Here is a 26,455-nt window from a genome sequence, read left to right on the forward strand (position 1 = left end):
CTGCAGTTGAAGCAACAACATGTCCATCTCAACGGTGAACTGGTCGCACGTCTTGATAAGTCTATCGAGCTGGGATACTTAGCATGTTGTTGTGAGCTTTCGGTCTCTTGACCATGGAACGACTTGCTTACTTCGAATTGCTCATCCTCGGTAACATGATGTCCAAGACCAGCCGACGAGTCAGTATCCTTGTTGTGAGCCTCGTTACTGTCCACAGAGGTGAGTGACATGTCTTGGACATGAGTCACGGCACTCGCAATGGGGCGATCGTCTCGAGCAATTTAATTATTCGCAATGGCGGCAGCGGCACGGTTTGCGTTGGGCGAGTTCATCGTGTTTGATATGTTGATGATGGTGGTGATGGATTGCAGGTTATGGGTGCGTATGGTATTGGAGGTTGATGGAGGATTGGAAGGTGGTGGTGATGAGGAAGGACAAGTAGACAAAAGCAGTTCATGCGATGGAACATGGAAGAAGTGATAGTGAAGGGTGTTGGGAAGTGAAGTGCAAGCAAGCAAACAAGCACATGAAACCCCCGACTACATTTGGTGAGTATCGATAACAGCTTCAAAGCAAGTGATGAGGAAAGCACGTTCGAAAGTGAAAGATAACTTAATTTCAATGGCATGCGCGAGTGGACTATGGAGAGGCAGAAATAGTAGCAGTGGGAAAACTTCTGAGAGATTTGTTCTTTGCCCCGAATGTCTCGACCGTCGACAGTAAACGCAAGAACGATCTGATCTTTGTGTGAAGCTAGAGATTGATGGGCGCAGCCCATGATGCTCATTTTGAGAATTTAGCGACCAGCCTCGATGACAACATGATCGAGATTTCGTCGCAAAGGTCATTTATCAGGAAGTCGAGATTGTTGTGAGCTTGAACCAGCTTGTCGCGGCGTGTGATATGCTTGGTCTCCTCGATGGGGTAGTGAAGAACTCGAAGTTTGTCGAGGAGAGATTTGTTGTCTTCGAGAAGAAGCCCAAGCCGTTCGAAGATGATTTTGACTCGCTTGACATGAGAACCAAAGAATTCCTTCTGTCGACGGTCCATTCTAGCACGGTTTGCAGATACTTCATCGACAATGTGTTGTGGTATATTGGTAATGTCCACAACAGCAAGGAGAAGTTCTGCAACTCCGTTGCCGTTAGGGAACCCGTGCTTGAAATAGGCGACTACGCGGCGTAGCTCGTACTTCAGATGACCATATGCAAGCGATCGTTTCTGGAAGGTCTCTTTCAGACTCTCGAATTCCTCGAGCAACAAAGAGAAGGCGGGATCGTGGTCAGTCTCATCATCGGAATTATACATCACGTGTCAGCCCACTGACCAAGTCTTGGAGTGGGAAAAGCGACTCACTTCAATGAAAGGCTCAGGGGAAGGGGTTCGTCGGGTGGGGTCGAGGGCGGCAACATAGCAAACGGTGCCAGGCGACCTTCCAGACACGATGGAAGAATCGTAGGGTTCTTCTGCCATGATGGTGATCTGCAAGCTGTGTGATGAAGAAAGAGGTGCGCGTGAACGAAAGTTCTTATAAGGAAGGATGCGCATCTGCACAGTGTAGCCACATTCACTACCACACGGTACAACTGCACTGCCAAGGATGACGGGCTCTGAACAATGCTACTTCATCTGAATTCCATGTTCATACGCAGAAAGAAGAAACTCCATGATCTTTGTGCATCGTGAAAGCTTTGTCAACATCAAAGTGTTTGCGCGCTTATCAAGAGTGCAGTACATGGTCGATTCTTGGATCTCGTTGTCAAAGGCCTCGAGTGACTCTCAGATCCAGCAGTGACCGGCCACTCTATATAGTGGGCGAACCCAAGAATTCCGAGATGGAAGTGACAGTCACCAGGGCAGTCTACCCACCTCCCTTAATTCATGTGAGAGCGTCGAGGATCGCCTTTATTTCTAGGGCCCCGCCTTCACTCCCCCTTGGTACACTATAGTCCAGTGAGACACAATGGCCCTCAGCAAACGGTAAGTTGGCCCAATTGGGAACCACACTTTGCGATAAAACTCCGGAGGAGTTTCCGTGGACTGGAGGTCATCTGTTCGAACCTCATGGCATGCGGAAACGACTTATGCTCTGACTTGCAAAGGTAGAATACTCTCCAAGCGGGTAGGGGTTTTCCCTAGTCGCGCAACAGCGGCTTGGTTTTTTGCCCCTTTCGTGCAGGTGATCTTCGACTCTATCGATTGTTGTTAGACCTTGTCGTTGATAGGTACGTAGATGAGGATTCTTGGGCCAAGTCTCGGAGTCGATTTTTCTTGGGTCCATTGTAAATCAAGAAAGAGACATTCCGGTCTGAGTCAACATTAGTCCCAGCAAGCGGCAGCGACCAGAATGATCCATGATGAACAGGCCAATGATAGTGGTCATGATGAGTACGAGGTAGTTCTCACTCATCCCCCGAAAGAGATCGACTAACACCGAAGCAAATAGCAGTGCAGCTGATGACCGAGACTCGCCTACCAGGGTTTGGTCAGCAACTCGTACGTATATCGTCTCTAGAGATCTGTAGGAATCTTGTATCTAACACTGGCACAGAATGCAGCGTTCTTGCCCAGTCTTCATGTCTTCTCCTCCTGTCGGCATCCAAGTGCGGCCGAGACGACCGCTCATCGCTTTCTAGGCATGCCTATATGTCAGTGATCAATTAGCTTAGCACCGTTATAAACAGATCGAGTATCAACCGATGGATAAAGTACTACGACCTCAGCCCAAGGCGCTCGACTCGCAAGCTTCCTAGCTACAAAACCCGATTAGAGCTATCTTCAGTCACATCTACAAATGGAACAGCGACATCAAAACCATGAGCTTCATAATCAGCAGATATGCTATCAGCAAGCTCAACAACACGCCAATGACTGGCATTACTCGATTTAAATCCTGCAACACTTACGTCACGATCAGTCCGTGCTCGAGGGGGCCATTGCGATGCTTCACCATGACGAACCAATAATCAAGGCCGAAATGGTGGCCGAGATCAAGGATCTAGCTCGTCATGGAGTTGAGACACGAAGGGCGGCCGAGAGCGAGAAGCAATCGTATCAACGAGCTGAAGCTGAGAGAGCCCTCCACGTGAAAATACGAGGTACAGGCTCTCGCACAGCAATACCAATTGGAAACACGTCCGCGAGTATTCAAGCTCGCCGTTGTTGAACAAGAGGAAGGTGCATCGTCTTGGCGTGCTGAGTCATCAGCTTTTGGACCTCACCTGCCAATTCAATCTTTGTTCTTACTCCTTCTTGTTTATTCTTCCCAAATGTAGCTTCTGTCGGTCATGTCTTCTTATTCTGGGATTATTGTGTCTTTCTATAGCAGTCGGAAGTATTGACGATAGCACTGTCCCCAGCCTCCTCATAGTCCGACTCCGCGAGAAAATGATCTTCTAGAAGCAGCGAACGAGTCGCTGTGTTTTGATCAAGATACTCAGAGCTATCTTGTATTGGCAACTCTCCCACAAGAATAGACCTCATATTACCAGCCCTTCTTCATCTGATGAGTGTGGATAGTACGCAGGCAAGCCGTCGTCGTTCTTTCCAGATTCAGCATAGCGTTCTTGACCTGATCAAAGCTGAGTCTGACGAGCATAGGTTCGAATTGCTCCAAGCCGCCTTCCCAGAGCTGCAGCCAGATCTCGTTCTGCTCTTTCAAGCGCTGCACATTGTCAAGAGTAACCTTGCCGACTCTCTTGAAGGTCATGTGGATGTCGTTGCCCAACTTGAGGCGAGGGACAATCGTCTCAAAGAGCTCAGCTGGGCTTGCATCAATCATCTTGTTGGGAAGGGTGACGGGAGTCTCTGGAGAATCCGAGATCTTGTAGATGACGTGAGGGAGCATTGCGTTGATTGTGTTGACGCTTTGCTGAGTGGTCTTGGAGATGATCTGGTTGAATGCTTCGATAGAGTCTGGGCCGGGTCTGTTTGCGAGGGATGCAAAGTAGCGATACTCTGGTCCCTGGAGAATGTTCTGATTGACGGGACATGAGTACGTCTCTTTCATTTGATTGAACACGTCACTTACTTGAAGGCCATTGTCGATGGTGAACATGGTAAACTCAAGGCCATGAGACTTGCCAGGCTCGGCCTTGCGATTCACCTGGGAGATGGTCAGTAAAGCTTTTCGAGAACTACTTGATACAGTTTTGGAGGATGTGCGTATTGCGAAGATGTTAGGGCAGTCGAAGTATGTCTTCATCGTGTGTGACACGTGAAATCGTCCGCTACCTTGGACCGAGCGACAGAGTGACCAAAAAGAAAGCCACTCACCATGAACTTGCGTAGCTCCTTGAGCAATCTGTCGTATATGACGACTGCTTCTTCGATGGGCTCGACGATGACATCGCCTGCGGCTGAGATAACGTGCCCCCTCATGGCGACTTGAGCTGTTGTGGATGTCGCAAGATTGATCGAATGGGGCTGCTGGAGCGACAAGATGTGTTTGCTGGTGTTGGACCTAGCTTGGTGAGTATCAACCTCGAGAACAATGGTTATTGTGAAGTGATGCGTGGTACTGACCAACTCATCTCGTTTGCCAACACGCCCAAACAACATTGACTCGTCCCATGTACCCAAGGATTGATGTTTATATAGAAACATCCAAGACTAACAATAACAGGCCGGCGCGCATCGGACGAATTTTGTTTATACGATCTATGTTCTCCATGGAGTAGCGATGCATTACGAAAGCTCAGACTCTTATACTTGGTCACAATCGAAAGGTAAGTTATGATTGGGAAAATTTCAGATTTTGGAAGTAGAAAAAATCGAAGAGCCCAAGGAGATGGTATGAGTGATGTGGACTTGACCCACTTGTATCAAGATATGATTGATCCTGAGTCCTCTCTAGATGGTTGTATCTGTTCGGTATCTCGTTTCGTCTGAAGAGTCCATAACCATTTTGCCATGCTACCATGCATGATGAACGCCTTGGTCGCGTCTTCCTAAGTCTGTTCGGCCCTGGTTCACTCTTTGAAAGCTAGTAAACCGAAACAACAATCCTGCGTGCTTCGACTTGTCTGGAGGTTTCATCGAGCTCCAAATCATAAGAACAGAGCTTCTTGATCTCGTTCAGCTGGATCATCTCGGATCGGAGGATCCCGATCGCAGTGTAGCAAGCAACTGTAGCTTGCTTTTCCCAATGGATCATCATCCCAATACGAGACATCTCAATATCAGTGACAGAGTCGAGATCGATGATCCTCAAATTTCGAGGCATGCGATTCATGTTCTGCTCGAAGTAGACGTTCGTTTCGGCATCTCGATAGCCGGAAGTTGCTTTGTTGTAGCGACGAGTTCTGGGAACAGTGTCTTCTCTCCAGATACGGACAAGGCTTTGCATATGTGCAAACGCGGTCTCAAAATCCATCTTCACCTCGGACTGAATCATGAGAATGTCAGATGATATACTCCAGACTCGACTCACTCGAACTTACATCTTCCAAGTTTCGTGGTTCACCGCCGGGCTGAGAGGAGCGATGTGCCATATCAGTGTTAGCTTCGTGACTCTGCTCTTGGATACCATGCGATGCATCGGTCATGTTGAGAAGTCGTCTGGATGATGGATCAGTTGTGCGAGAGGCTACGCGAAGTTGTGTTAGCTGAGTCGCAGGAGTGGACTAGCAAGGACAAGCAGACGCGTGGAGACAAGATACTTCCAGAGCTGCAATGCAGCGAAGTTCGTATTGTACGAAAGTCGACGAGTGAACGTCTCGCTAACGATTGTTGGACCAGGTAGGAGGCTGATCCAAGTGAAGGATGGAGATAGTGTTGTGATGATCAGGAAACGAGTTACCCAGTTGCTGACACTACGCGCAAGGAATCCGAGTGAGAGTTTCTGGAAGATGATGAGGCTACCTATATGATCCTGTTGCTGTAAACGGGAAGAAGATGCGCTACGCCTGCTAGACTCAACAGTATAGTCAGAGTCGAGAAGAATATAGATCAAAAACTGAAGCAAAGTTGTGCAGCAGAAGGTTTGACGGAAAATGCGCGGTGAGAGACCACTTTACCAATGGGGCCGGAAGATCAAAAGTCGAGCCGCCGCTAATCAGTACAAATGCGCAGATGCTTCCAAACTCCCAGCGCAAAAAAATTACTCCCGCCAAGCCTCTCCTATAGCTCGAATATGGCATACATTATCAGAAACCGCAAGTTTCTATAAGCCCAACGTAGATCCGTAATCTGATTCTCCAGATGTGATTACATCCAGATTCTTAGAATCATTCTGATAATTTGATAGTGTTACTTTTCGATCTCGAAGATACATTATGAGGAAATGTTAGTACACATCAACCTCGTAGCGAGATACAGCAAGCTCCTCGCGGCCAAACAGCATTCACGATCACAAATCTCTCCAACCATCCATCCTTTCTGCTAAAGCAGCAAATATTGGAGTTTCTAGTCCTGACAAACACTACTTCTGAAACATCAACTGTTGCAGTGTCTTTGTGGGGTACCTTGGGAAGAACCCGTTGTTTTCTATCGGCATACTTTGTCTAGATTACATCATCTTGTGCTTCTGTTTTGGTCTCTGCCGATAGAAACAGTGAAACTTTCTTATATGTGACCCTGGCTCCATTTCTTTCCCCTCCCTTGTTTGTATGGTTCTCGATATCCTGCTCTCACTGAAGCTGGAGGGAGACTGACGCCTGTGGATGCAGTCAAGAGAATTCGTCCCATATCGCAATGAGGCGGTTGTGTGACTCGACCACTCTACGGCTCAATGCTCTGGTGAGATAGCGGCGGATCTTGACGAATTCGAGCCTTTCGATCCGGTCTTGAACTTCATCCTCATCCTTGCACACGAAATGCTCTTTGAGAATAGTAACGAGATCTTCGCAGGCATTGCAGTAGTTGTACAACTTCTTTTGTATCTGATATAGCGCCCAAGTTGCTTCACCGGCCTTTCTGTCATTCTCCATAGCGAGTGCGAGTCCGGTGAGCTATCTTCCGGACCAGTGACTGTAGTCTGTAGTTGACGGGAGCCTGCCGATGCTCAACCTATACGCGGTCTGGTAGCTGCGAATCTTGCTGAGAAGGCGTTCGCAATCCGCGATTGAGCCTCTGCTTTCAGCTGCCCTTTGCTTCAAGTGTTGCTCTGCCTCGTGGTACTCTTGCAAGATGGCATCGATTTCGTCAGGAGTCTTGTTCTATACTCTGTCAGCGAGGTCACGAGGAAAGTCGGAAACACTTTATACTTTGTAGTCCTTGATGCGTGTGACCAGATTCGATGCCACCATGTCTTTGGCCTTGTCTTGGATGAGATCACCACGTGGAAATCTTGAGTTCTCTGAAGTGGTGTCGCCACGGCCAGCCAGATCACCGGTATCTTCCATCCTGAACTTCCTGAGGAGTGCTGAGAAAGTTCAGATGCCGAGGAAGAATGGAAGAGAAGACCACGAAGAGGTCTTGTTGGTAAAGGAGCAAAGTGAGTTTAGTACCTTCTGCATGAATGGAGCATAATAAAATCGCTTGACGAAAGTGAACACAGATTGCTTGAAATGTCCTACTGCTTTGGTGATAAGTGAGGATGTTACAAGTGATGATTTGCAACGACATCCACGGAGAAGCCCAGTGTATGTGATTGATGCTGTAGAGAACTCTGAGCTTTGCTTGCGAATCGCTGGAATGAGAAAGTGATGAGCGTTTTTGAGAGTGCAGTGATACCTTGATGGATGAACAGAGAGACAAGGAATGATGGAGAGAAAATTCAGTCCTTTTAAGCTTTCTTGTATATGGCTTGAAGACATTTTGGAGTACTGATTGCAAGCATTTGTGCGACCAAACAGCCCGAATGATGGTAGATCAGGCTGTTTTTCTGGCGGCGGGAAGGATGTTAAACCACTCTCTCGGCCAAACTCTGTCCTCTGTGGAGACCCTTGAACATTTCACGTCCCATATTCCGGATGGACGTACGTCCAGCTACGATCGCATTCGTCATCTTGTTCCATGTATCCTCTTGCTCTTTTCGTAGGTGAAAGTGCTCCTCCCGAAAACTCATGAGCTCCTCCGCGAAATCGTAGCATGCACGCATCCTCTTATGTATCTGGTAGAGCTCCCAAGTCATCCTGCCCAAATCACCGTCGTCTCTAAGTACTTCATTGAGTCGATGGAGTTGTTCAGCCGACAGGTCCGTGAGAACATCAGTCTTCGGAAGTCCTGCCACATCCAGAGCGTGGAACATCTGCATCAACATGATGCTCGTGTGGAGTACATCTCGCCTCGCGACAAGAGTTCTTGCCTCAGCGACCATCCGAAGGCGTTCGTCTTCCATTCTTTGGTAGCGTTGTACCAGAGCTTCCAGTTGTTCACGGGTTTTGTTCTGCACCTATTTAGCATTGTGAGTTTGGGGGGATTCTAACATCATACCTCAGGATTCTTGAAACGCGCCAGAAAAGTTTGGCTCATCTCTGGGCTCGATTGTTCATCGTTTTTGACTTGAGGGATTACAGTCTTCGCGGCTGCAGTATTGTCTTGTATGGCTGGTATATCCATGGTAACTCTCGGAGGTGTGATGCTGAAGACTTTGTAGAGGAGTGGCAGAGCTGCAGAGGTTGTAAAGGAGCGGTAGAGCTGTTGAGAAGCAAGTAAGTAGTTCGCACACGTAGGTTGTGTCGTGTGAAAGACGGCTAACGAATGAAGAAGGATCTTGACAAAGTTTGATGAAGACGAGACGGTAGGTGCAATGGCAGATAGGAGCGGGTGAACGCTAACTACTCAGTGAAGTCAGGTAAGCTTGCATAGATGAGACGGAGTCGAATTCAGAACGTCGATGGGTTGAGATGATTGAAAACAGATGAAGAAGGGAGGCAAAGTAGACCTGAATTGCGTGGAGTAGATGCAAGAATCTAGATGATAGCTTGGTGAAAAAGATGCGCTGGTGAACTGAGCCCTTCCATTGGATCAGTATGCTAAGGGAATGTAGTCGAAGTGCAACAGCTCGGAAGTTGCAGACGGTGAGAAAAGCAAAGAAAAGGGCAGGAGGAAAGCTCGCAAGCAAGCATGGCAGCCACCATCAGTGCTTCAAAGAAGCTCACTCAACCACTCGAGACAGCCTTCCATTCTTCTGACTCGTGACTCTTCGATGATAACCATTCTGGCCTCTGATTCCTGCATCTCGTCGCGAAAGTTCTGGGAAGTGATACCATGCTCGATGAGATCACGCAACAGCTCCTGAATCTCCATCTCCACCTCTTTGAACTTTTCAATCAACGTGAAGAACTCCTTCTGTGCAGAGTAGAAAGTGGTAAGCGATTTAGCTCTGTTGGTGTCGAACTTCAGCACTCTGGTGGCCAAGTCGAGTTTGACTGAGTTGTCGTGATTGAGACTACCGTCGGGACAGGTGAAGATTGGAGAGTTGCCGGCGCCAAAGGCCAATCTGTACTGGGTGATCTGGAAATGATGATCGTTGCATTCAGCGAGGTGTCTGTCGATCTCGATCTGAAGTGTCTCGAGATCGTCGAGGTTGAAGATGTTCTTGGTCTTGAGATCGTCGAGCTGGTGGATGGCGATTCCGTAGGACGGTTTCTGACGAGGTGGGACGTCTCTGGGGACTGCCGAAGTGGAGTAGGTGCTGTCTTGCAGTGCGATGATTTGGGTGAGCATAGTGACAGCGTCCACTTCGGTGTCAGCCATCGTAACGATTGACGCAGTTGAAGACGGAGTAGACAAAAGGTGGGCACAGATCTGGGTTCGCAAAGCGGAGTTATGGCAGAGTAGTAGAGCAATTTGATTGAGAAACGTGGACTTTTATGTAACAGAAGGTGTGTGTAAACGCGCGGTGTAGTTGTGAACCGGACTGCCTCTAGTGAAATTTCTGACCACCGGCGCAAAGGGAATCTCGAAGGAATGGCATGCGAAGTCGATCAGCCAAGCTGGCGGATGATGGAGGCGAGCTTTCTGATAATCATTCCCCAGTCATATCTAGGCTTGTTAAGACCGCTGAGAAGACCCTTGAGGTTGGCCCAATTCTGGTAATCTTTGTCAATCAGCTGTAACTGATCGAGCACGCCCTGGGCTTCCTCAAAAATCTCGCAGATTCTCTTGTAGTTGGCGTTCATTCTGGCTTGGACTTGAACGCAGTGCTTGTCGTGATGCATGACAAGGCTGCTGGCGTTGAGCAGACTCTGGGCTTCAGCAGAGAGCAAGTCGATGGGGTCTTTGACCTCAGGAATCTGGGTCTTGATGTGGTCGTTCATTCCGGTGAGAAGGACCCATTTCTGCATGTTGGTTCTGAGGCTGTGCTCCTCGTGCCTCAGTTCCGCAAGTCTCTCGTCCAGGAGAGCTTGGAGGCGAGTGGTCTTCTGATAAAATTAGCCGTGCACGTGAGCAAAACGTAGAAAAGACTCACCTCCATAATGGATTTTTTTGGTGCAGAAGGACTTGCTGGACAGCAACGTGGCGAGTGGTTGAGATGTAAGTAATAGAAAAGGGGGCTGAGCGTCGTCAATCTACGTGTCGACGCGAAGATCCCTGATGTGGAAGAAGGAGTTCAAGAGGCTGTCGAACGTCAGCGTCTCTTATGAGTGAGAAGAGAAGCAAGTGAACGTTTCGAAAGGAAATCTACGCCCCGGGCGCCCAATGTGGACGCAGCTATCTCCTCTTTGCAACTCCTATATGTTTGTCGACAACTTGATGAATACAACTCATGGGGGACTTCGATACCAAGGGGGTAATGTGAGATATTGTCGATCTTACTCCCAGATCAGAACTTGCAGTGGGCTCTCTGTGGGCACGGGCTAGTTTTTAGCAACATCTTGCATTTCGATAGCTGCATGTGGTACCCTTTGCTGGCTGAAGAGTTACAAGAACCGTATATTCTCTTTCTCTCATGCTTACCTATTACAGGGATCTAGCCATTGTACTGCAAGAACTAACACGGATATCATAGGTTATCCATTGAGAGCCCATTCTTATCGGGCTCTCTTTGGACAAAGCTCATTTGTTAACAACATCTTGCATTTCTATAGCTACATACGGTACCTTTTACTGACTGAGGAGTCAGAAGTACTGTATACTCTCCTTTGCTCACGCTCATATGTTACAAGCATCTAGCTATCGTAATGCAGGAAATGATGCTAGCATGATACGTTGTCCAGTGAGATACAAAATTCATGAGGCTTTCTCTGGGCTCAACCTGGATCGAAAAATAACCATGCATTTCTATATCGGCTGTGGACTGATTTCGTTTCCAGAGAGTCCTAGGAACATTAGGTAGGTTCTTCTCTTTCTCTTATGCTCCTGAAGCAAGAGTCTTTAACTATCCTAATGCAAAGACTAGCTCAGATTTGATTGGTCGTCCACTGAGAGCTGGATTTTCTGGGGCTTTCTTTGGATGAGAGCTAGATCTTAGAAGATCCTTGCATTTCTATAGCTGCTTTGTGGCTTGTGTGGTGCTTGGAAAGTCCTGTATGAGTCGGATTGGTAAGCGGGTCGGTACACATCTCCCGTAGTTCTCCAGGTATATCTTGTACTCTCTGCTTGCCGTGAAGTACTGTTCATTGCAGGAAATGTACCCCTTTCCTGATTTTCCTTTGTCTGTCTATCTCAGTATCTAACCATAATCATGCAAGAACTTATACGCATACTGACCTTTGTCCAGTGTGAGTTGAGTTTCATCAGGCTTTCTTTGGACAGAAACTGAACCTAGAAAGAACTCTGCATTGCCATAGGTTATCGAGAGCATATTCCTTTGTTGATCCCCTCTTATCCGCCTGTCTCAATTCCTAACCATGCGCATGCAAGAATTGATGTAAACACAGACCTCTGTCCAAAGAGAGCTGTGCCTCAATGGGCTTTCCTCGGACTAAACTCGGATTCGCAAAGATTGTTGCATTGCCATAGCAGTATTCCACATCTTCTGCTGGTTAGAGAGTGCTAAAAAGGTGGTTGGTCCTGACAGCTATATCTCTGTCTGTTCTATCTACTCACCTAGACTAGATCGCTATCGAAATGCAAGAACTGATGCAGACACATATGTCTGTCCCAAGAGAGATGTTGTCTAAGTAGCTTCTCGCTGAACCGAGGGCTCGATGATCTGGAGGCCGACCAGGAAGAATGGCGCCGCAGACGACCTTTCGAACGGGAAAAAGACCCTTAGGACAATGTTGCCTGGCGTTACGGTGGGGACCTTTTGTCCAGATCTAACGGCTGTCTGTGGGACGACGAGACCGTCGAGCGCCTGAGCAATCTCAGTGAATAGATTCAGGGGCACTTCGGCGTTCACCTTCAAAAGGCAGACGACGGCGGACCATGAGTTGCCACCGAGGAAGGAGAGCCGTGTCCCGCTAATTGGAGCTGGACAACTCTGTCGAGAATCATGACAGGCAGACAACAGAGAATGAAGACAGTGTGTAACTTGCAATTATTTAACAGTATTCCGTATTCTTCGCAAGTCAGAGAATACGGTCTCCCTATCTCTCTCCTAGCTACTGACCTATACTATGCTTCTATCACAATGCAGAGAGTGATATGAGTCTTGAGCTACTCCAAAGAAACCCAGGTTCTGACACCCTTGCTCTAGATTGAGGCTAATTCTGTGAACCTCCTTGCATTTCTATGCTTACATTTTTTGTCATGTTGCAGTTAAGAGAGTGTTATACAGGGGGAAAGCCCATAGATCTCCCTTGTTCAACCTCTTTGTCCATCATCCAGTATCAAACATCCCTCTGCATATTCGTCAGTAAGGCCTTTTGATGTCTACTCCAATGAGAAGCTCATTGTCTTCCTCGAGACAATAGACCGGCTCATGTTCCACTGCGCAGTCAGAACGCGTACCACTCCAGACTAACGCTGAGCTTGAAGACAATCTTAGGTCTTTGTAGCTATTTTCATTCGCTTTGCCAGATGGAGAGTACTGCGAAATAGATGGACCACCAAGTATTCTCTGACGGGCTCTCTACAGCAATAAGCTAAAATCGTACATGGCAAAAACAAATCCTCTTATGGTACTGCTCCAGTAGCATCACTCTCGTCATCTGTAAGATCGCGATATGCATGTAACTATCACAATACACAAAGGCTCGGGAAGAAAGAAGATCATCCATTGCAACGCGAGACGATCACGGTTCATCCTGTGCTAGCCATATATGAGAAGGCCACTCTGCATATACATAGCTTTGTCTTCTGCTGCTTGGCGTTTAGAGACCTGCAACGAGCACAAGCAGAACTCTTCTTTGTCAGGCTTTCTTTGGCAGCAAACTTGTGTCAAACGTCACTCTACGTGACGACAGTAGTGGACACACACATGTATCGTGTTCTGAGTGGTGGTGTCTATATGTGCACAGGCATGATATCCACAGGCGTCGAGATGTATAGCGGTACCGAGAGGTATAATTGTGCCCATTGAGAAGAAACGGTTCTTCGACGTTCCTTGGGTATATCTCCAGTCTGTCGATCTCTGTGACTTTTGAGAGTTTAAACAGTGCTCCTAGATTGGGCGGGAGAAGGCGAAGTTGCAGAATTCATTACAACGTAATTGCAGATGGAGCATAAGAACGAGCCGGCACTTATTTGGGCACTCGAATGTTTGATGCTGAGCACGCAGGTCTGCTCGAGCTACCTGCTGATAGTCAAATCTATTACGCGCTTTTTCCACGCCAGCTCCTATTTTAGAGCCTGTTGATATCTTCGTCCACTCTTCTATGTCCACGCCATTTTGCTTGATCCCCAGCAGCCAATATTATGCCCTGAGCAACGTTTTTGATGTTCGACTGATTCTGTCCGTTCCGAGGAGTCTAATTACCGCCTCTTCCGCGAACCAACTCGAGCAAATGGCGTCCAATGATTCTGCGTGTCTCGTGCTGAGTCTCGATTTTTGCGTGGATATCATCGAGCGCTTCTTGGTACTCAGGGGTCTCCACGACACCCTTCAATCCCGCCATCTCAACGAAAAGCTCCTTGATCTCTTCCACAATCTCGAATTCCCTTCTCAGACCCTTTGTAGCGGCCGAGAAGGCTTTGACTCTGTCAAGGTCGAGGGTAAGCAAGATGTTGGCTTTTCGAAGTCGGCTCTCGTTGTTCGTGTCCAAGATCACGGGTTGAGCCATGTCTCCCATTCTCTTTCTCAGTCTGAGGTAGCGGCGGTTGTACTTGTCGAACTGACAGAACTGGCGGCTGCATTCGACGGTGTTGGCGAGGATCTCTTGCTCCAGTTTCATGATCTGTTCTTTGATCTCGGTGCAGCGAATTTTCTTGGCTTCTGAAGACATTGAGGTTGGTTGGTGAAGGGTGTTGTCCTGGGATCGTGTCAATTGATATCTTGACACGGGGTTACAAGTTGCGCTGGAGGTGACTCACACCGAGGTTGAGATTGGTTTGATTCTCGGCGCCGGTCATTCTGGTTGAGAGATCGTGGGTGCTTGAAGTTGCTGAACCAGTATCTCCGTCGGTAAGATCGTGGGTGTTCATCGCCGTAGATAGTGTGTCTAGAAATGCAGGCGACCGGGATGAGATCGTGGGTATGGTTGACAAGCTTCGAAGCGGATCGAAGGCGAAGATCTTCCGATGGATAGACCTTGGTAGTGGTATAAATGGGTCAAGAGAAGTCGAGTTAATGTATTTGTTGATCAAGTGTTCTGGAAGAAGAGGCTAAGAAGTAGTTCAGATCTTTAATAAGTTGTTGTCAAACAAAGCGCTCAAGAGATCGTGGTGAGTTTGAAACTGAGAGAAGATACAATAGGATTGTGATCACGTGGTGTTCAGATTAGTAGTGAGAAGAAAGATTGGTGTCTGATTAGGAAAAATGAAGTAGAGCAGAAGATCAAGGCAGCAATGCAACCCTATCTGGTAGGGCAGAGATAGCTCATGGCCTTACCACGATTGACACTTAGCATCTTTTCCAGTATCTTCGCGTTCCCTACTCGGAACGCAGCTTCGGGCGCCTTGAGATATCCTCCCAGTAGTTCCTGAGGCACTCGATGCGGAGACCCGACGTGAACTTCATCTTCGCTTCGAACGTTACTCTGGTGTGAACACCAACACTCTCCAGCTCGGAGGGATAGTTGGCCATGATTTCGGCTTCCAGTGCCATGATATCCTTGAGTTTAGCGTAGATGACTCTCTCTCGTGCGTTATAATCCACTTGATGCGCGAGGCACTTCTGGCTTGAAGCAAGCAGATCATTGTAAGGGCCGAGTGTTGAAAGATTGTCCAGATCCAAAGTGCGCGAATCTAAGCCTACGAAATATCTCTGTATGCTAATTTCAAATTCAGTCATACGGATACCGATACGAGCCATTGAGTTGTTGCGAGCGAGTGCCTGAAGCTCTGTGTGCTTGTCGAAATAGTTTTGTAGTAATCCTTGGAGAGTGTCTCTATCCTGTAGTCATGTCAGTCTCAGCCACACTTATCGGACGATTGTCCATACATTCACGGCAGATGCTGCTGTCTCGTCTGTGGCCTTAGCACTGGCCACAGGCGCATCTGTTTCTTGTGTATGGTTGTCCATGATGAGAGTCGAATGGTGACAGGTGTTGATGGCCGAAGTGGCTTAATTGAGAAGGCTAATCTGAGTTGGGAGCGTAGAAGGGGACCAGTATTATGGATGAAGGTCAGGATGAGGATAGGAGATGTTGGACATTCATGGTCCAGCGAAGTTGCGAACGGAAAAAGGGTTCTGAAAGGGACAGTGAGAAAACAACGGAGTCCAAAGTCCGACAGATGACTTGGACGGCGTTGAGTTGTCAGTGAAGACAGGCGAAAGTGAATCTGAAGAGCGACAATGTCCTCCGTGCAAGCCTTGGTGAGGAGTGTTGTGATGGACAGCGACCTCTTCCGACAACTGGCTCTCTACGCAACACATCAGAAAGGCAATACCGAAACGAAGAGAGGACATAAAATTTTTTCTACCATAATCTGGGATTAAAAAAGACAAAGAACAGAGTATATCTCCCAACCCTTTGTACTCCACCAACGCCAGACACATGAATGAACGAAAACCGTGGGGAAATGCAAGAAAGATATAAGCCACATCCCATCTACCTGCTTCTGGTGCTGCCGTTACCACGCTTACCAGCGGTGAGCCACTTGGCCAGCGAGGCGGTTGTGTGACGATCACCCTCTCCCTGTCTGGCGTTGCGGTTCATCTTCTGTTGGCCCAGCTTGTGCAGACGCTCGGCCTTGCTGCGGGCAACCTCATTGGTGACACCGTCCTCACGTCTGTTCATGCGACTAACACTACGAGTGCGAGACATGGCGCGGGAGATGCTGTTACGGTGCTTGGCGGGTGCGTCGCCGCCGTCGACATCCATCATGTCGGCGTCTTCGACAGCCTCTGCACGACCACGAGGACGGGATTGCGAACGAGCGCGAGCACGCTCGGAAATGGATGTGGAGTCGTGACCGAGGGCCTCGAGACCTCTCTCCATCTTCTCGAGCTGAACGGCCTTCTTGCTGCGAGGGATGACGGCGCGGTTCTTGAGCGACTTGCGTTGCTTGGCTTCGTTGCGGATGAGTTGACGCTTCTCACGAATGAGCTCGGCCTTGTAGCGGATGTCTGCATCTTCGACCTCCTCGACCTCGTCCTCTGATTTGTCGTAGTAGCCCTCTGCCTCGAGACGGGCTTCCTCCTCTTCCAAAGCGGCGAGCTTGGTCTCGATCTCGGGGTCGACGAAGTCGTAGACGTTCTTTCCGTCGAGGAATTCGGGCATCTTGTCTTCGCGCCAGTCGGGGTTCTCGAGCATCCACTTCTCCTTGAGGTTGATGTTGAAGACGCCAGCACCACCGTTCTCCTCTTCGATGTCGCGCATGAGGGTGATACGGTTGGGGTCGGCCTTGTCGTACTTGACTCTGGTCTTGACAACGTCGGGAACGAAAGTCTCGCGAACGACACCACCCATGGGTTGGGCAACGTGGATACGGCGGAGAACGTCATTGAGACGGCCAGTAACCTCACCAGAGGCGTTGGTACCAGCCTTGAGCTTCTGTGCGTTGCGCTCGGCCAGGAGACGGTCGCAAGCGGCGTTACGGACATTCATGAGGCCCTCGGTGGTTGTGCAAGAGAGCTGGAGCATTTCAACGTTGTCTGACTTGCAGAGGTCGGCGAGAGCTTGCTGGGTCTCCGGGTCGAGGTCCTCGGGGCGCATGGCGTCGATCTTGTTGATGACAACGAAGACGAGCTTGTTGGCGAAGAGGGGCTTGATGGACTGGAAAAGCTGCATCTGGGCCTGAACTGAGTAACCACACTGCTCGGACAGATCCATGAAGTAGAGGATGGCGGAGCGCAAGTGGGCAATAGCAGTAATAGACTGCATTTCAATTGTGTTCATCTCTTCCAGAGGGTGGTCCAGAATACCGGGGGTGTCGATAGCCTGGAATCGCAGCATCTTGTAATCAAAGTGACCAACGAACAAACTCTTTGTTGTGAAGGCGTAGGGCTGGACATCGACATCGGCGCGGGAGATGTTCTTGAGGAAACTCGACTTTCCAACGTTAGGGTAACCGCAGATGAGGAGAGTGCGGGTGTTGGGGTCGATGGCGGGAAGACGGCCCAAATGCTGGCGAACCTGCTCGAGGTAGAGGAGCGGGTCCTTGAGACGCTTGCAGATGGTGGCCATGCGACCAAGGGCGGCGCGCTTGAGCTGCTTGCACTGGAAGAGCGACTGACCGTACTTGACGAGACGGACATAATCGCGGGCGACTGTCTCGATCAAGTGCTTTGCGGTCGACAGCTGACCGAGAGCGATGCGGAAGTGGTCAGCATCGTAGAGGGTGTTGAGCAGATCCTTGTGGAAAGGGTGGATGTCGGCGAGACGAGGAAATCCGTCGAGGACGGCTTGGATCTTTTCGGCAAAGGTTTCGCAGGTGAACTTGATCTTGCGCATGTAGAAAGCTGCGAGTCTGGTCAGTCTCTTGTTCTTGTCGCTTGTTTCTTCCTTTTGGCGGGTCCCTCGTTTCCTGCCGCTCTTCCCATGCCCTTTTGTGGTCGCTCATGCCCAACCACCAGAGACTCTCTTTCGTACGACGAAATGCGGTACACACCTCTGATTCTCGAAATCTTGAAACCGGCTCTGATCTGGGTGGGCAGTCTCCTCTGAGTCCTGCTCAGGACAATGTCCAGGAACTCCTGCGACGTCGGCACAGGGGCGATATCCTTCCACGTCGTCTTCATGGTTGCGGTGTGTGTGGTGTGGTGAGTTGGGTTCTTGTCGCGAGAACTGACCGAAATCCTTCCTGCGACTCCCTTCGAAAAATCTCGCCTCCAGACTTTGAGATAAGTTCTGCCGCAAAGGCGGTCTGCGGAAAGAAGCTTGAAGGGACTTTCAATCGCCGACCTCCGCGCGCGCCAAATGCCAAGACTGGCTCCCCTCTCGACCTCACTTTGTCACTCGCACCTAGCACTGTTCCATGCTCTGATATTCCTCGCAATCATTCATCTAGTTCACTCCCTCTCCTTGATTCTTGATTTTTTTGCTTGTCTTGTCAGTCTGCCGCTATCTATTGGTCGGTCTATTGGCCGCACCGTACCCAGCCCTGTCGCCGTTCAAAGCTTCAACGTCCGTGCGCCAGCACAACCTCCTTCTTTGCAGTCAGTACATATACCCTCTTTTTCAACACTTTCATATCAAGCCTCTTTAGCTCAGTTGGTAGAGCGCGGCACTAGTAATGCCGAGGTCACCGGTTCGACTCCGTTAGGAGGCATATCTCTTTGCACTTCTTTTTGCATTATACCAAACTTATCTTTTGCTCATGGTCAAAGTGTTTTGGTGATTTTTTGGGTTTTTGAGTTTTTGGCGTGGGGATGACCCTGGCGTCGAAGCCTACGCCCAGAATCCAGCTTTTGTTTGACAATGCATCAGGATACTGCTGCCCTAAGCGCCTATTGTTTTTGCTCGTGATTGTACACATTTTGCAGGAGCGTATGTTCCTCCGCTGCGCGCATCATGGTCGATATGCGCATGGGGATTCCAAATCTTGTCTCTCTCTAGTACACATCCTCGGTGGTCGGACGTTGACGTAACGACAGACTCTGAGATTATTCATCCACATGGCTGCGACACTTGCTGTAATACATCGCACTGGTTTACAGCATAAGCGATTGAGCAACGGCTTTCCGACCACAATCCCTCATCTTCAGCTCGGAGTAGCCGAAGAAAGGGTCGATGTTGATGGCAAGTATCATATACAACATCCTTCTGGCCCGGCTGCCGCTGCCGACTCTAGCGTGACGGGCCGATAAAAGTGTGCCTCGACCCTCTCTTCATAAACCTAGGTCTCGCCCACCCTTCCAACAGTGACTGCTCTGAAAATGCCTCGACGGTCAACTTGGGGAGCCCTGGTCGCGCCGAACTCTGGATTGCTGCATGTATGCTGAGACTTCTCGCGATCTTACCTCGATTATTCTGGATCGCGATTGAGTAGACGACACGGATGCCACCAGCGAAACCGACATCGGCCACTGCCTCCGGATCTGGAGGCGTGGAGAAGAATCCTAGGAGGACAGCAAAGAGCCGCAACGGCTGTCAAGTTTGCAAGGTCAAGAGAGTGAGTGACGAAGGAGAATGCATGCATTCGGACTCGTTCTTGGTGAATGAGACTAACATGTAGGCAATAGCTAAAATGCGATGAAACACGGCCGGTGAGTTCCCATCAGAGTAGCTCGCGGCCCGAGTCATAATCAATTCAAGGTGTTAGCCTTGAATGCTGCGCTGTGCGACAATGGTTTGGTGATTGGTGGTTGCGCGCATGCTTCAAAAATGACTTGCCGCCAGTGTGTTGATCTATACTGACTTTTGCACCTTCAAGGCATGTGAGAACTGCACCAAGCGTGGTTATGAGTGTCCTGGATACAGGAAGGCTCTGAAGTGGTCGACAAAGTACGAAGTTTTACAACCTGACGAACCCGACAGCCAAAAGACATTTCATCCATCAGTGGAATATCACTTCTCCTCCATCGATCCGGTAACCTTTGGCCAAGCTTCATATCTCACCGCCGAGGAGTTTACTGGCAATGCCGACGAGTATCGGGAGGTTTCTGAAGAGACAATCTCGTACATCTCGCCATCTCAGCATGTCGCAGGATTGGAAGTACAAGGACCATACAGTGCTTCGCCTCAGCAATGGCCAGGCTATCCTGATGCAGGCCACCAGCAAGCTATGGTCTCATATTCACCAAATACACCATCACATCAGATCGTTGGAAACAGAGGAGGTCACGAGATCCAGACGATACAACAGCAACAGAGTAAAAGTCCGGAAGAAATGACCCAATGGAAGTCCCTGCTTCGAGCCTATTACCGCATGGCCACTCCTGCCATAACCCGATCTCTCCAAAACGATAGCACAGGTCTGGTAGAACACTATTTCCGAGACGTGTGCGTCCTATATTCCTCCTTCGACTCAAAGCTCAATCCGTTCCGTACTGTCATCGGAAAGCTGTGGGACAGTTCGAACTCCATCTTTTACGCGATCCAGAGCATGGCAGCTGCACACTTGGCCAACCACAATCCAGGGATGGAAGTTCAGGGATTTGAGATGCAACGAAAAGCTTACGAGTGTCTCCAGCATGAGTTGCAGCTCGCACACGTTAATCAGCAAGTTGACGACCGACTTCTGCTTACAGTGCTGCTTCTGGGAATGAGCTCGCCATGGCACGAAGCTGGTGATCTTGGCATGGCGCATCTCAACGCCGCACGAGGACTCATCTACCCCAGGCTCCTTAGAGAGAAGGGCGACCAGACAGAAGAAATGGCACGGAACGACCAGTTCTTTGCAGAAGCGCTGATCTATTGGGAAATGTGTGTTGCATTTGTGCACAAAGAGCCCATCATGCCAGGCCGCGAGAAGCCCGACGACAAGACGAATTACAACGAAGCCCGTACGATAGGCACAAAAGTCATGCCGCACCCATGGACTGGCGTTGGACCCAGAGCACAAGTCCTCTTCGCCGAAGTCGGTCGACTCGTCAGGAACTTCCGTGCTATATCCTCGCCGCTTTCATACGGAGCGACAAGCGAGCACGTCGATCCTACAAAGATCATCACTGCAGCCATGGAGTTTGAAGAAGAGTTGTTGGAGATTCGCTGGCCAGCTGTTGACGACCTTGTGGATGTGCAAGACAATCTCACAGGCAAGCTGGACTTCATCATGGTTGCAGAGTCTACACGCTGTTCGGCTCTGCTGGAGATCTATCGAGTCTTCCCTAACATTTTACACAACAGACTGCTGAAGAATGCCGATGTCACTGGCACATCGAGCCAGTTCTTCTTCCCATACTGCGGCAGCACGCTCCTCCACCACGACCCGCGCGATCCGATAACGTGGCTGACATCACTGGCACGACACATCTTGTTAGACTTGATTGGCAGTGTTCCACCAACCTCAGGCACACGACCACTCCAGCTACTTATCATATTGACAGCAGCTGCCGAGCTTCGACTATCCGGACCTACGACGGCATTTTCGCATCGCACCTTGGGTGCGAGAAATCTAGCCATGACGAGATTAGAAGAGCTCTCGGCGCGATTGCCTTCGAAACCTGTGTTCATGATCCTCAAGCTTGTCAAGGAAGTTTGGCGGCGCTTTGACATTGGCGATGGTAGTGTCTTCTGGTTGGATGTTATGCATGAGAATGGCTGGCAGACTGTTATCGGTTGATCAGAGCAAACAGTTGCTACCCTTGATTATTCCGAGCCCCCATCGCCAAGCTACGTATGCTCGCGGCAAAGCATTACCGTCAGAAAACGGGGCGAGGAAATCACTAGAGATCGTTGGCTCCTCCTCGCAGTGCAAACAAGCTGTATGGTTGGCACGGCCCCTCTCTTGACGGCGAACTGGTATACAAGCCGAGTCGTCCGCTATGAGCGACGTTGTTAACCAAAACTTGACACTGCTGCTCCTTTTCCAACGGACTACTTCGAGGAATGCGATTTTCGACCCGAATCTACGCTAGCGTTTGAGCAGGATAGTTGATACAAAGCATAGACTCCAACCTCAAACCAAACGAGAGGAACGATCCCTGGAGTTTCAAAATGCCTATATCTTACTTATGGTGGATGGTTCATCCAGGCTTGAATCATCGACAGCTACCCGCTCAACGAAGACGAGAAGGAGGAAGAGGCGAAAGATAAAGACAATGACGATGATGAAATTGACAGCAACCACGGCGATGGATTGTTTATATATTAATACGAATATCACAACTAGCGAGGCAGAGTTGCGACTCCAACTTTTTGGTCTGATTTTCCAAACGCTTTTCACCGGACTCGTAGATGGCTCTGTAGCGTCTACAACTGCTGGAATCTAACCTCCTTTCCGCTCCATCTGAAGACTAGGCTCATCCCCGTGGACTTCAGTTGAATTGACCATATCAACAACCGCGTTAGCTACACGCCTCCCTGTATGACTTCTGTATGGCATCGGCTCGAAGAAATTCCGCACCAACTCCAATCCAACGTCGAGGTCGCTGCAATCAATCCTGTAACCCGACATGACCACCGGGATCAACCTTTCATGGAAGATTCTAACTCGCTGCTTCCAGAAATCGTACATCGTGGTCATGTAGTCGAGAGTCATTTCGTAGGCGGTGTGTTCGTCTCGATAGATCCGGTTTCCATTTCGAAGAGACGATTCTTCTTGTCGCTTGACCTCGATCTCGATGGCTTGGATTTTCTCGGCGTGTTCGATGTCGAGTAATGCGAAGGCTTTTTCCAGTCGTTTTAGCGAGGTTGCTGCGTCTAGCATGTCTATTCTCACGTCAATGGTATCGCGCTTCCAAGTGCGTCGAAGGGCTTTTTTGATTGGCCGCAAGGCATTGCCGTCCGTGTATGAGAGGCAGCTGTAGATGTGGGTGTAGAACATCTGGTGGTGTTTGAGTTCTTTCTGGTGTTGTTCTCGGCGTAAGCTGCGAGCGGCTAGTAAAGCCTTCTCGAACACTCCAACAAGCTTGTATGGCTCGTCGACCCATTTACATATATCGGGCAGGAAATTGTCTGTCTGAATAGCGCCTACACCACGGATACTAACAAGTACACCTCGCACATGCAGAAATTGCAACGAGGTGAACGGTATGGAGGCTTGGTACAAGTCACTCGTGGCTTCACCTAGGTTCCAAATGATTTCCGTATGGCGGAGATGATGGCGTAAACTCAGGACCTGGGCTTCGTGGCATGTAGCTGCGAAACCGTGGCGGCGAGCCAGCATCAACAGTAGCTTGTCAGCAGGGTCTACGATCTGGATGACATTCTTTTTCATCGAATCGTCCATCTGCCTGATTTCGAGAGGGATGATGTAGTCCATGATCTGTTCGTGGATCTCGAGAAGCAAGCGCGAGAGAGGAGAATTTTGCATGTTGCTTGTTTGGTTTGTGTCTTGATAACGTGAATAGGATGGTTGTTGGGTAGATGTTGATGCATCATTGCTTGAGATATGTCGTGAGTGCTCGAGGTCAAGCTCCGGAATTGAGAACATCATGAGACTGAACTCTATACTGCAGCCTCGCAACGACTTCCCTTCTTACCGTAGTTCCATCTAACCCTAAATTCTTATATGCCATATGTTCGCGACACTCGCATCGCTACAAGGTATTCACAATCTCTGGCACTCATCTTCCCAAGCGCATATGGCGAATTGTCGGTGACGTCGGATCTGCTCGCATCCAGCTTGGCTTTGAACATCTCCAAGATTTATGCCAACTTTTGATAGACTGACAAAGATATGCTGGCCTATTACATGGACCCTTGCAACACTCGGGGCATATCTCCTCCAATAACAGATCTACACTATGACGCGCCATGCATGGCTTCCTATATCAACTTGATCAAAATCCAGTTTGCTAATGTGCCTGATTCTGTCATGTGGCTGGTTCGTCATTCTCTACAGGGGTGATACACGTCCGTGGTATTGCATATATGAAGCATGCTCGCGACTATTTGGCCAGTTCCAGCTCATACTGATTCAAACTTACCTGACATACTTCGATAACTCAACATCATTCCATCATGGCTCTCACAAGATCTGCAAATACAAGCACAGCCAAGCCCTCTCTCCTGGGACGCCTGAAGGGCAATCACCACACAACCACAACCACAACCACAACCACAACCAAGCACTCGACCAACCCAATCACTGGAAGTCACACGACAACGACGACCAAAAAGGTCGATGGTGCTGGCCACCACAACAGCCATCATACTGGCACCACAGCGGGCACCAGCAGAGTTGGATCCAGCACGAGACACACGACAAGCCACCGCACCACGGGCACCACAACCGGAGCCACCAGAGTGCAGAAGCGCAAGCCGACAATGGGCGACAAAGTCAGCGGCGCCATGATGAATCTCAAGGGCACTGTTACAGGCAAGCCCGGTGTGAAGGTGAGTCCCGACAGGCGCAGGCAGGTTGTCGCGTTGCAGTAGCTGACAGTGATGTTGCAGGGAGCCGGAACCCGCAGAATGAATGGAACCGACGGCAAAGGCTCGCATTACACGCGTACTTACTAGAGTTTGAGGAAAGCAGTTGAGACGACGCGACACCCACGAGACGACTTTGACGAACATGTGTACGAATAGTTTTTTAGTTGAGCAAATGCAAAGAGCATCAAACCTTCACTCAAACGTGTTCGCGATCCGAGACGACTCGTTGATTTGAAGGCTGGCAGGCGTCAGCTCTAGCCTGGGAAGCTCGCTCCAGGTTCTTGCTGCAGGGAACTGTTCCGAGCAGTGGGGGCCCACAAGACCCTCGTTGTCTTTGATCGGACAGTCAGCCAAGCAGTCTTGAGCGGAGAATGTTGGTACAGAGTATTGGATCGCGAGCCGCAGCAAAGGTTCTTTCCAATTTCGCAGTTGTCGTTCGCCAAGATGGCATACGAGAGGGCTGCGTAACACCAGATCGACAGGCGAGGCCGATGGAGGATGCAGCCAGACGAGGGTTCCGAGACGGAGGCTAGGCGGATCTGAGGATAGCGGCGTTCTAACATTAGGTGGTTAGCCTTTCTCAGGCGACAAAGTCTGAACATCATCGTCGTTTCCCAAACCCTACTTGCACATGTGCCTGCCGTTCGCTCCGTCCATACGCTTTTGATTTTCTTCGTCGCTCTTTGTTCGCTTTGCTCCTCTTTTCACTCGTTTTCCATCCCTCTCCGACGTGTTTCGCATCGCAACTTGTACAGAGATACCCCTTATTCCTATACTAGCCCACTCAGCATACGACGACCGTTGCCCGACCCCCAACGGCCCATCGCGACCCGCGACATTAGCATCTGATCTCGCATCTCCCAGGCAGTCACTTTTGACTACACATTTCTCGTTTGTTCGATCGGCAGCTCCTATAACCTGCAGCTAGCGACTCTTCTGCATGTCGCATACAATGGCGCGCTCACCGAGCCTTATCGCTCTGCTCTTCGCTCTCATCATGGTTTTCGCGACAGTAGATGCAAACAGCTTGCCATGGATGTTGAAGCGCCAAAATTCTCTCGTCGGTACAGGGGCAAGCACCTCCTCGACAGCCCAGACTTCTTCTGCTGTCGTCGACAGTTCCACGTCGTCGGTCGCTCCCACGACATCTTCAGCAATCCCCGAAACGACCTCGTCCGTGCCGCCAACCACGACCAGCGAGCCTCCTTCAACAACGACTACCCCCACATCATCGCAGGCTCCTACCACTAGTGAGGCTCCTCCCACGACCGCGGAAACCACTCCTACCAGCGCTCCTACAACCTCTTCAGAAGCTCCATCTTCATCTGCCACCTCTGCTATCGTTGAGACCACTAGCTCTGCTGCTCCCTCTTCTTCCGTCGCGGACAGCTCTTCTGCTAGCCAAACGGCTGCTGGTTCCTCCTCTGCTGCTTCGTCAGAATCTTCCGCTGCCTCTTCTCGCGCATCCTCCGGTCAGAGCACAAAGACAACATCCAGCAAGTCCTCTAAGACGACCTCTTCTGATATTGTTGTCATCGGCTCCGGATCTGCTGCCAGCACCATTAACCGCTCGACTGTGAGCAAAGCTACTACCATCACCAACGCCCTCGTTTCGTCCTCGACTCGTAAATACACAACCATTATCACTACAATCACTGGTGGTAGCACTCTAACCACTGCTGTTCCAACTGAGGAAGTCATTGCATCTACCACTGGTTATGCAACTGCGACCATCTCGCCCTCGTTGAACGATGGCGGTAGCAGCGGAAGTAGTGGCGGCGGTCTGAGCACTTCCACCAAGAGCATTATTGGAGGCGTTGTTGGAGGTATCGGCGGTGCCATTCTGCTCGGTGGCCTTGCTCTTGTCGCCTGGCGCATGTGGGGACGCCGCCGTGCAAAGGGCCCGAGAATGGATGACGACGATGTCATGGGTCCCCAACCGCACGAAAGCCTCATGACTGAGAAGAATGAGCCCCCGCTAGCCCGCTACCACGGCGGTGGCGGTCAGATCAATACAGCATCCAACTTCTAGATGAGCGTGTTGTTCCCTTTCAGGTTTCTTCAAAATTGCATGACTGGGTGTTTTTCCCTGAGGTTCT

General features: G+C 49.7%; 11 protein-coding genes across 11 annotated transcripts; 3 read left to right on the forward strand and 8 right to left on the reverse strand.

Moving 5' to 3' along the window:
* Nucleotides 1–783: 783 nt before the first annotated feature.
* Nucleotides 784–1,473, reverse strand: M436DRAFT_61772 (uncharacterized protein; the record flags this gene model as incomplete). The annotated part of the gene is made up of 2 exons (XM_013574215.1): nt 784–1,287; nt 1,357–1,473. 2 exons carry the CDS (start codon nt 1,471–1,473, stop codon nt 784–786), a joined length of 621 nt encoding a protein of 206 aa, XP_013429669.1.
* Nucleotides 1,474–3,484: 2,011 nt separating this feature from the next.
* M436DRAFT_61773 (uncharacterized protein) lies at nt 3,485–4,532 on the reverse strand (the record flags this gene model as incomplete). The annotated part of the gene is made up of 4 exons (XM_013574216.1): nt 3,485–3,976; nt 4,031–4,105; nt 4,276–4,462; nt 4,525–4,532. 4 exons carry the CDS (start codon nt 4,530–4,532, stop codon nt 3,485–3,487), a joined length of 762 nt encoding a protein of 253 aa, XP_013429670.1.
* A 452-nt stretch (nt 4,533–4,984) lies between these two features.
* M436DRAFT_61774 (uncharacterized protein) lies at nt 4,985–5,546 on the reverse strand (the record flags this gene model as incomplete). Its single annotated transcript, XM_013574217.1, has 2 exons — nt 4,985–5,386; nt 5,442–5,546. The coding sequence occupies 2 exons, from the start codon at nt 5,544–5,546 to the stop codon at nt 4,985–4,987; spliced, it is 507 nt and encodes a 168-aa protein (XP_013429671.1).
* A 1,122-nt stretch (nt 5,547–6,668) lies between these two features.
* Nucleotides 6,669–9,642, reverse strand: M436DRAFT_61775 (uncharacterized protein; the record flags this gene model as incomplete). Its single annotated transcript, XM_013574218.1, has 5 exons — nt 6,669–6,950; nt 7,206–7,363; nt 7,924–8,335; nt 8,377–8,720; nt 9,045–9,642. The coding sequence occupies 5 exons, from the start codon at nt 9,640–9,642 to the stop codon at nt 6,669–6,671; spliced, it is 1,794 nt and encodes a 597-aa protein (XP_013429672.1).
* Nucleotides 9,643–9,872: 230 nt separating this feature from the next.
* M436DRAFT_61776 (uncharacterized protein) lies at nt 9,873–10,363 on the reverse strand (the record flags this gene model as incomplete). The annotated part of the gene is made up of 2 exons (XM_013574219.1): nt 9,873–10,310; nt 10,358–10,363. The coding sequence occupies 2 exons, from the start codon at nt 10,361–10,363 to the stop codon at nt 9,873–9,875; spliced, it is 444 nt and encodes a 147-aa protein (XP_013429673.1).
* A 3,379-nt stretch (nt 10,364–13,742) lies between these two features.
* On the reverse strand, nt 13,743–15,454 carry M436DRAFT_61777 (uncharacterized protein; the record flags this gene model as incomplete). Its single annotated transcript, XM_013574220.1, has 5 exons — nt 13,743–14,243; nt 14,305–14,521; nt 14,868–15,183; nt 15,226–15,325; nt 15,374–15,454. The coding sequence occupies 5 exons, from the start codon at nt 15,452–15,454 to the stop codon at nt 13,743–13,745; spliced, it is 1,215 nt and encodes a 404-aa protein (XP_013429674.1).
* Nucleotides 15,455–15,983: 529 nt separating this feature from the next.
* M436DRAFT_61778 (nucleolar GTP-binding protein 1) lies at nt 15,984–18,115 on the reverse strand (the record flags this gene model as incomplete). Its single annotated transcript, XM_013574221.1, has 2 exons — nt 15,984–17,836; nt 17,986–18,115. The coding sequence occupies 2 exons, from the start codon at nt 18,113–18,115 to the stop codon at nt 15,984–15,986; spliced, it is 1,983 nt and encodes a 660-aa protein (XP_013429675.1).
* Nucleotides 18,116–19,374: 1,259 nt separating this feature from the next.
* Nucleotides 19,375–21,600, forward strand: M436DRAFT_41714 (uncharacterized protein; the record flags this gene model as incomplete). Its single annotated transcript, XM_013574118.1, has 3 exons — nt 19,375–19,488; nt 19,559–19,582; nt 19,750–21,600. The coding sequence occupies 3 exons, from the start codon at nt 19,375–19,377 to the stop codon at nt 21,598–21,600; spliced, it is 1,989 nt and encodes a 662-aa protein (XP_013429572.1).
* A 645-nt stretch (nt 21,601–22,245) lies between these two features.
* On the reverse strand, nt 22,246–23,412 carry M436DRAFT_61780 (uncharacterized protein; the record flags this gene model as incomplete). Its single annotated transcript, XM_013574222.1, has 1 exon — nt 22,246–23,412. One exon carries the CDS (start codon nt 23,410–23,412, stop codon nt 22,246–22,248), a length of 1,167 nt encoding a protein of 388 aa, XP_013429676.1.
* A 530-nt stretch (nt 23,413–23,942) lies between these two features.
* On the forward strand, nt 23,943–24,443 carry M436DRAFT_40820 (uncharacterized protein; the record flags this gene model as incomplete). Its single annotated transcript, XM_013573955.1, has 3 exons — nt 23,943–24,108; nt 24,229–24,317; nt 24,378–24,443. 3 exons carry the CDS (start codon nt 23,943–23,945, stop codon nt 24,441–24,443), a joined length of 321 nt encoding a protein of 106 aa, XP_013429409.1.
* Nucleotides 24,444–25,308: 865 nt separating this feature from the next.
* On the forward strand, nt 25,309–26,388 carry M436DRAFT_79782 (uncharacterized protein; the record flags this gene model as incomplete). Its single annotated transcript, XM_013574397.1, has 1 exon — nt 25,309–26,388. The coding sequence occupies one exon, from the start codon at nt 25,309–25,311 to the stop codon at nt 26,386–26,388; it is 1,080 nt and encodes a 359-aa protein (XP_013429851.1).
* Between the last annotated feature and the right edge of the window lie 67 nt (nt 26,389–26,455).

The sequence above is a fragment of the Aureobasidium namibiae genome (assembly GCF_000721765.1).
Source record: "Aureobasidium namibiae CBS 147.97 unplaced genomic scaffold scaffold_4, whole genome shotgun sequence".
NCBI classification, from domain to species: Eukaryota; Fungi; Ascomycota; class Dothideomycetes; order Dothideales; family Saccotheciaceae; genus Aureobasidium; species Aureobasidium namibiae.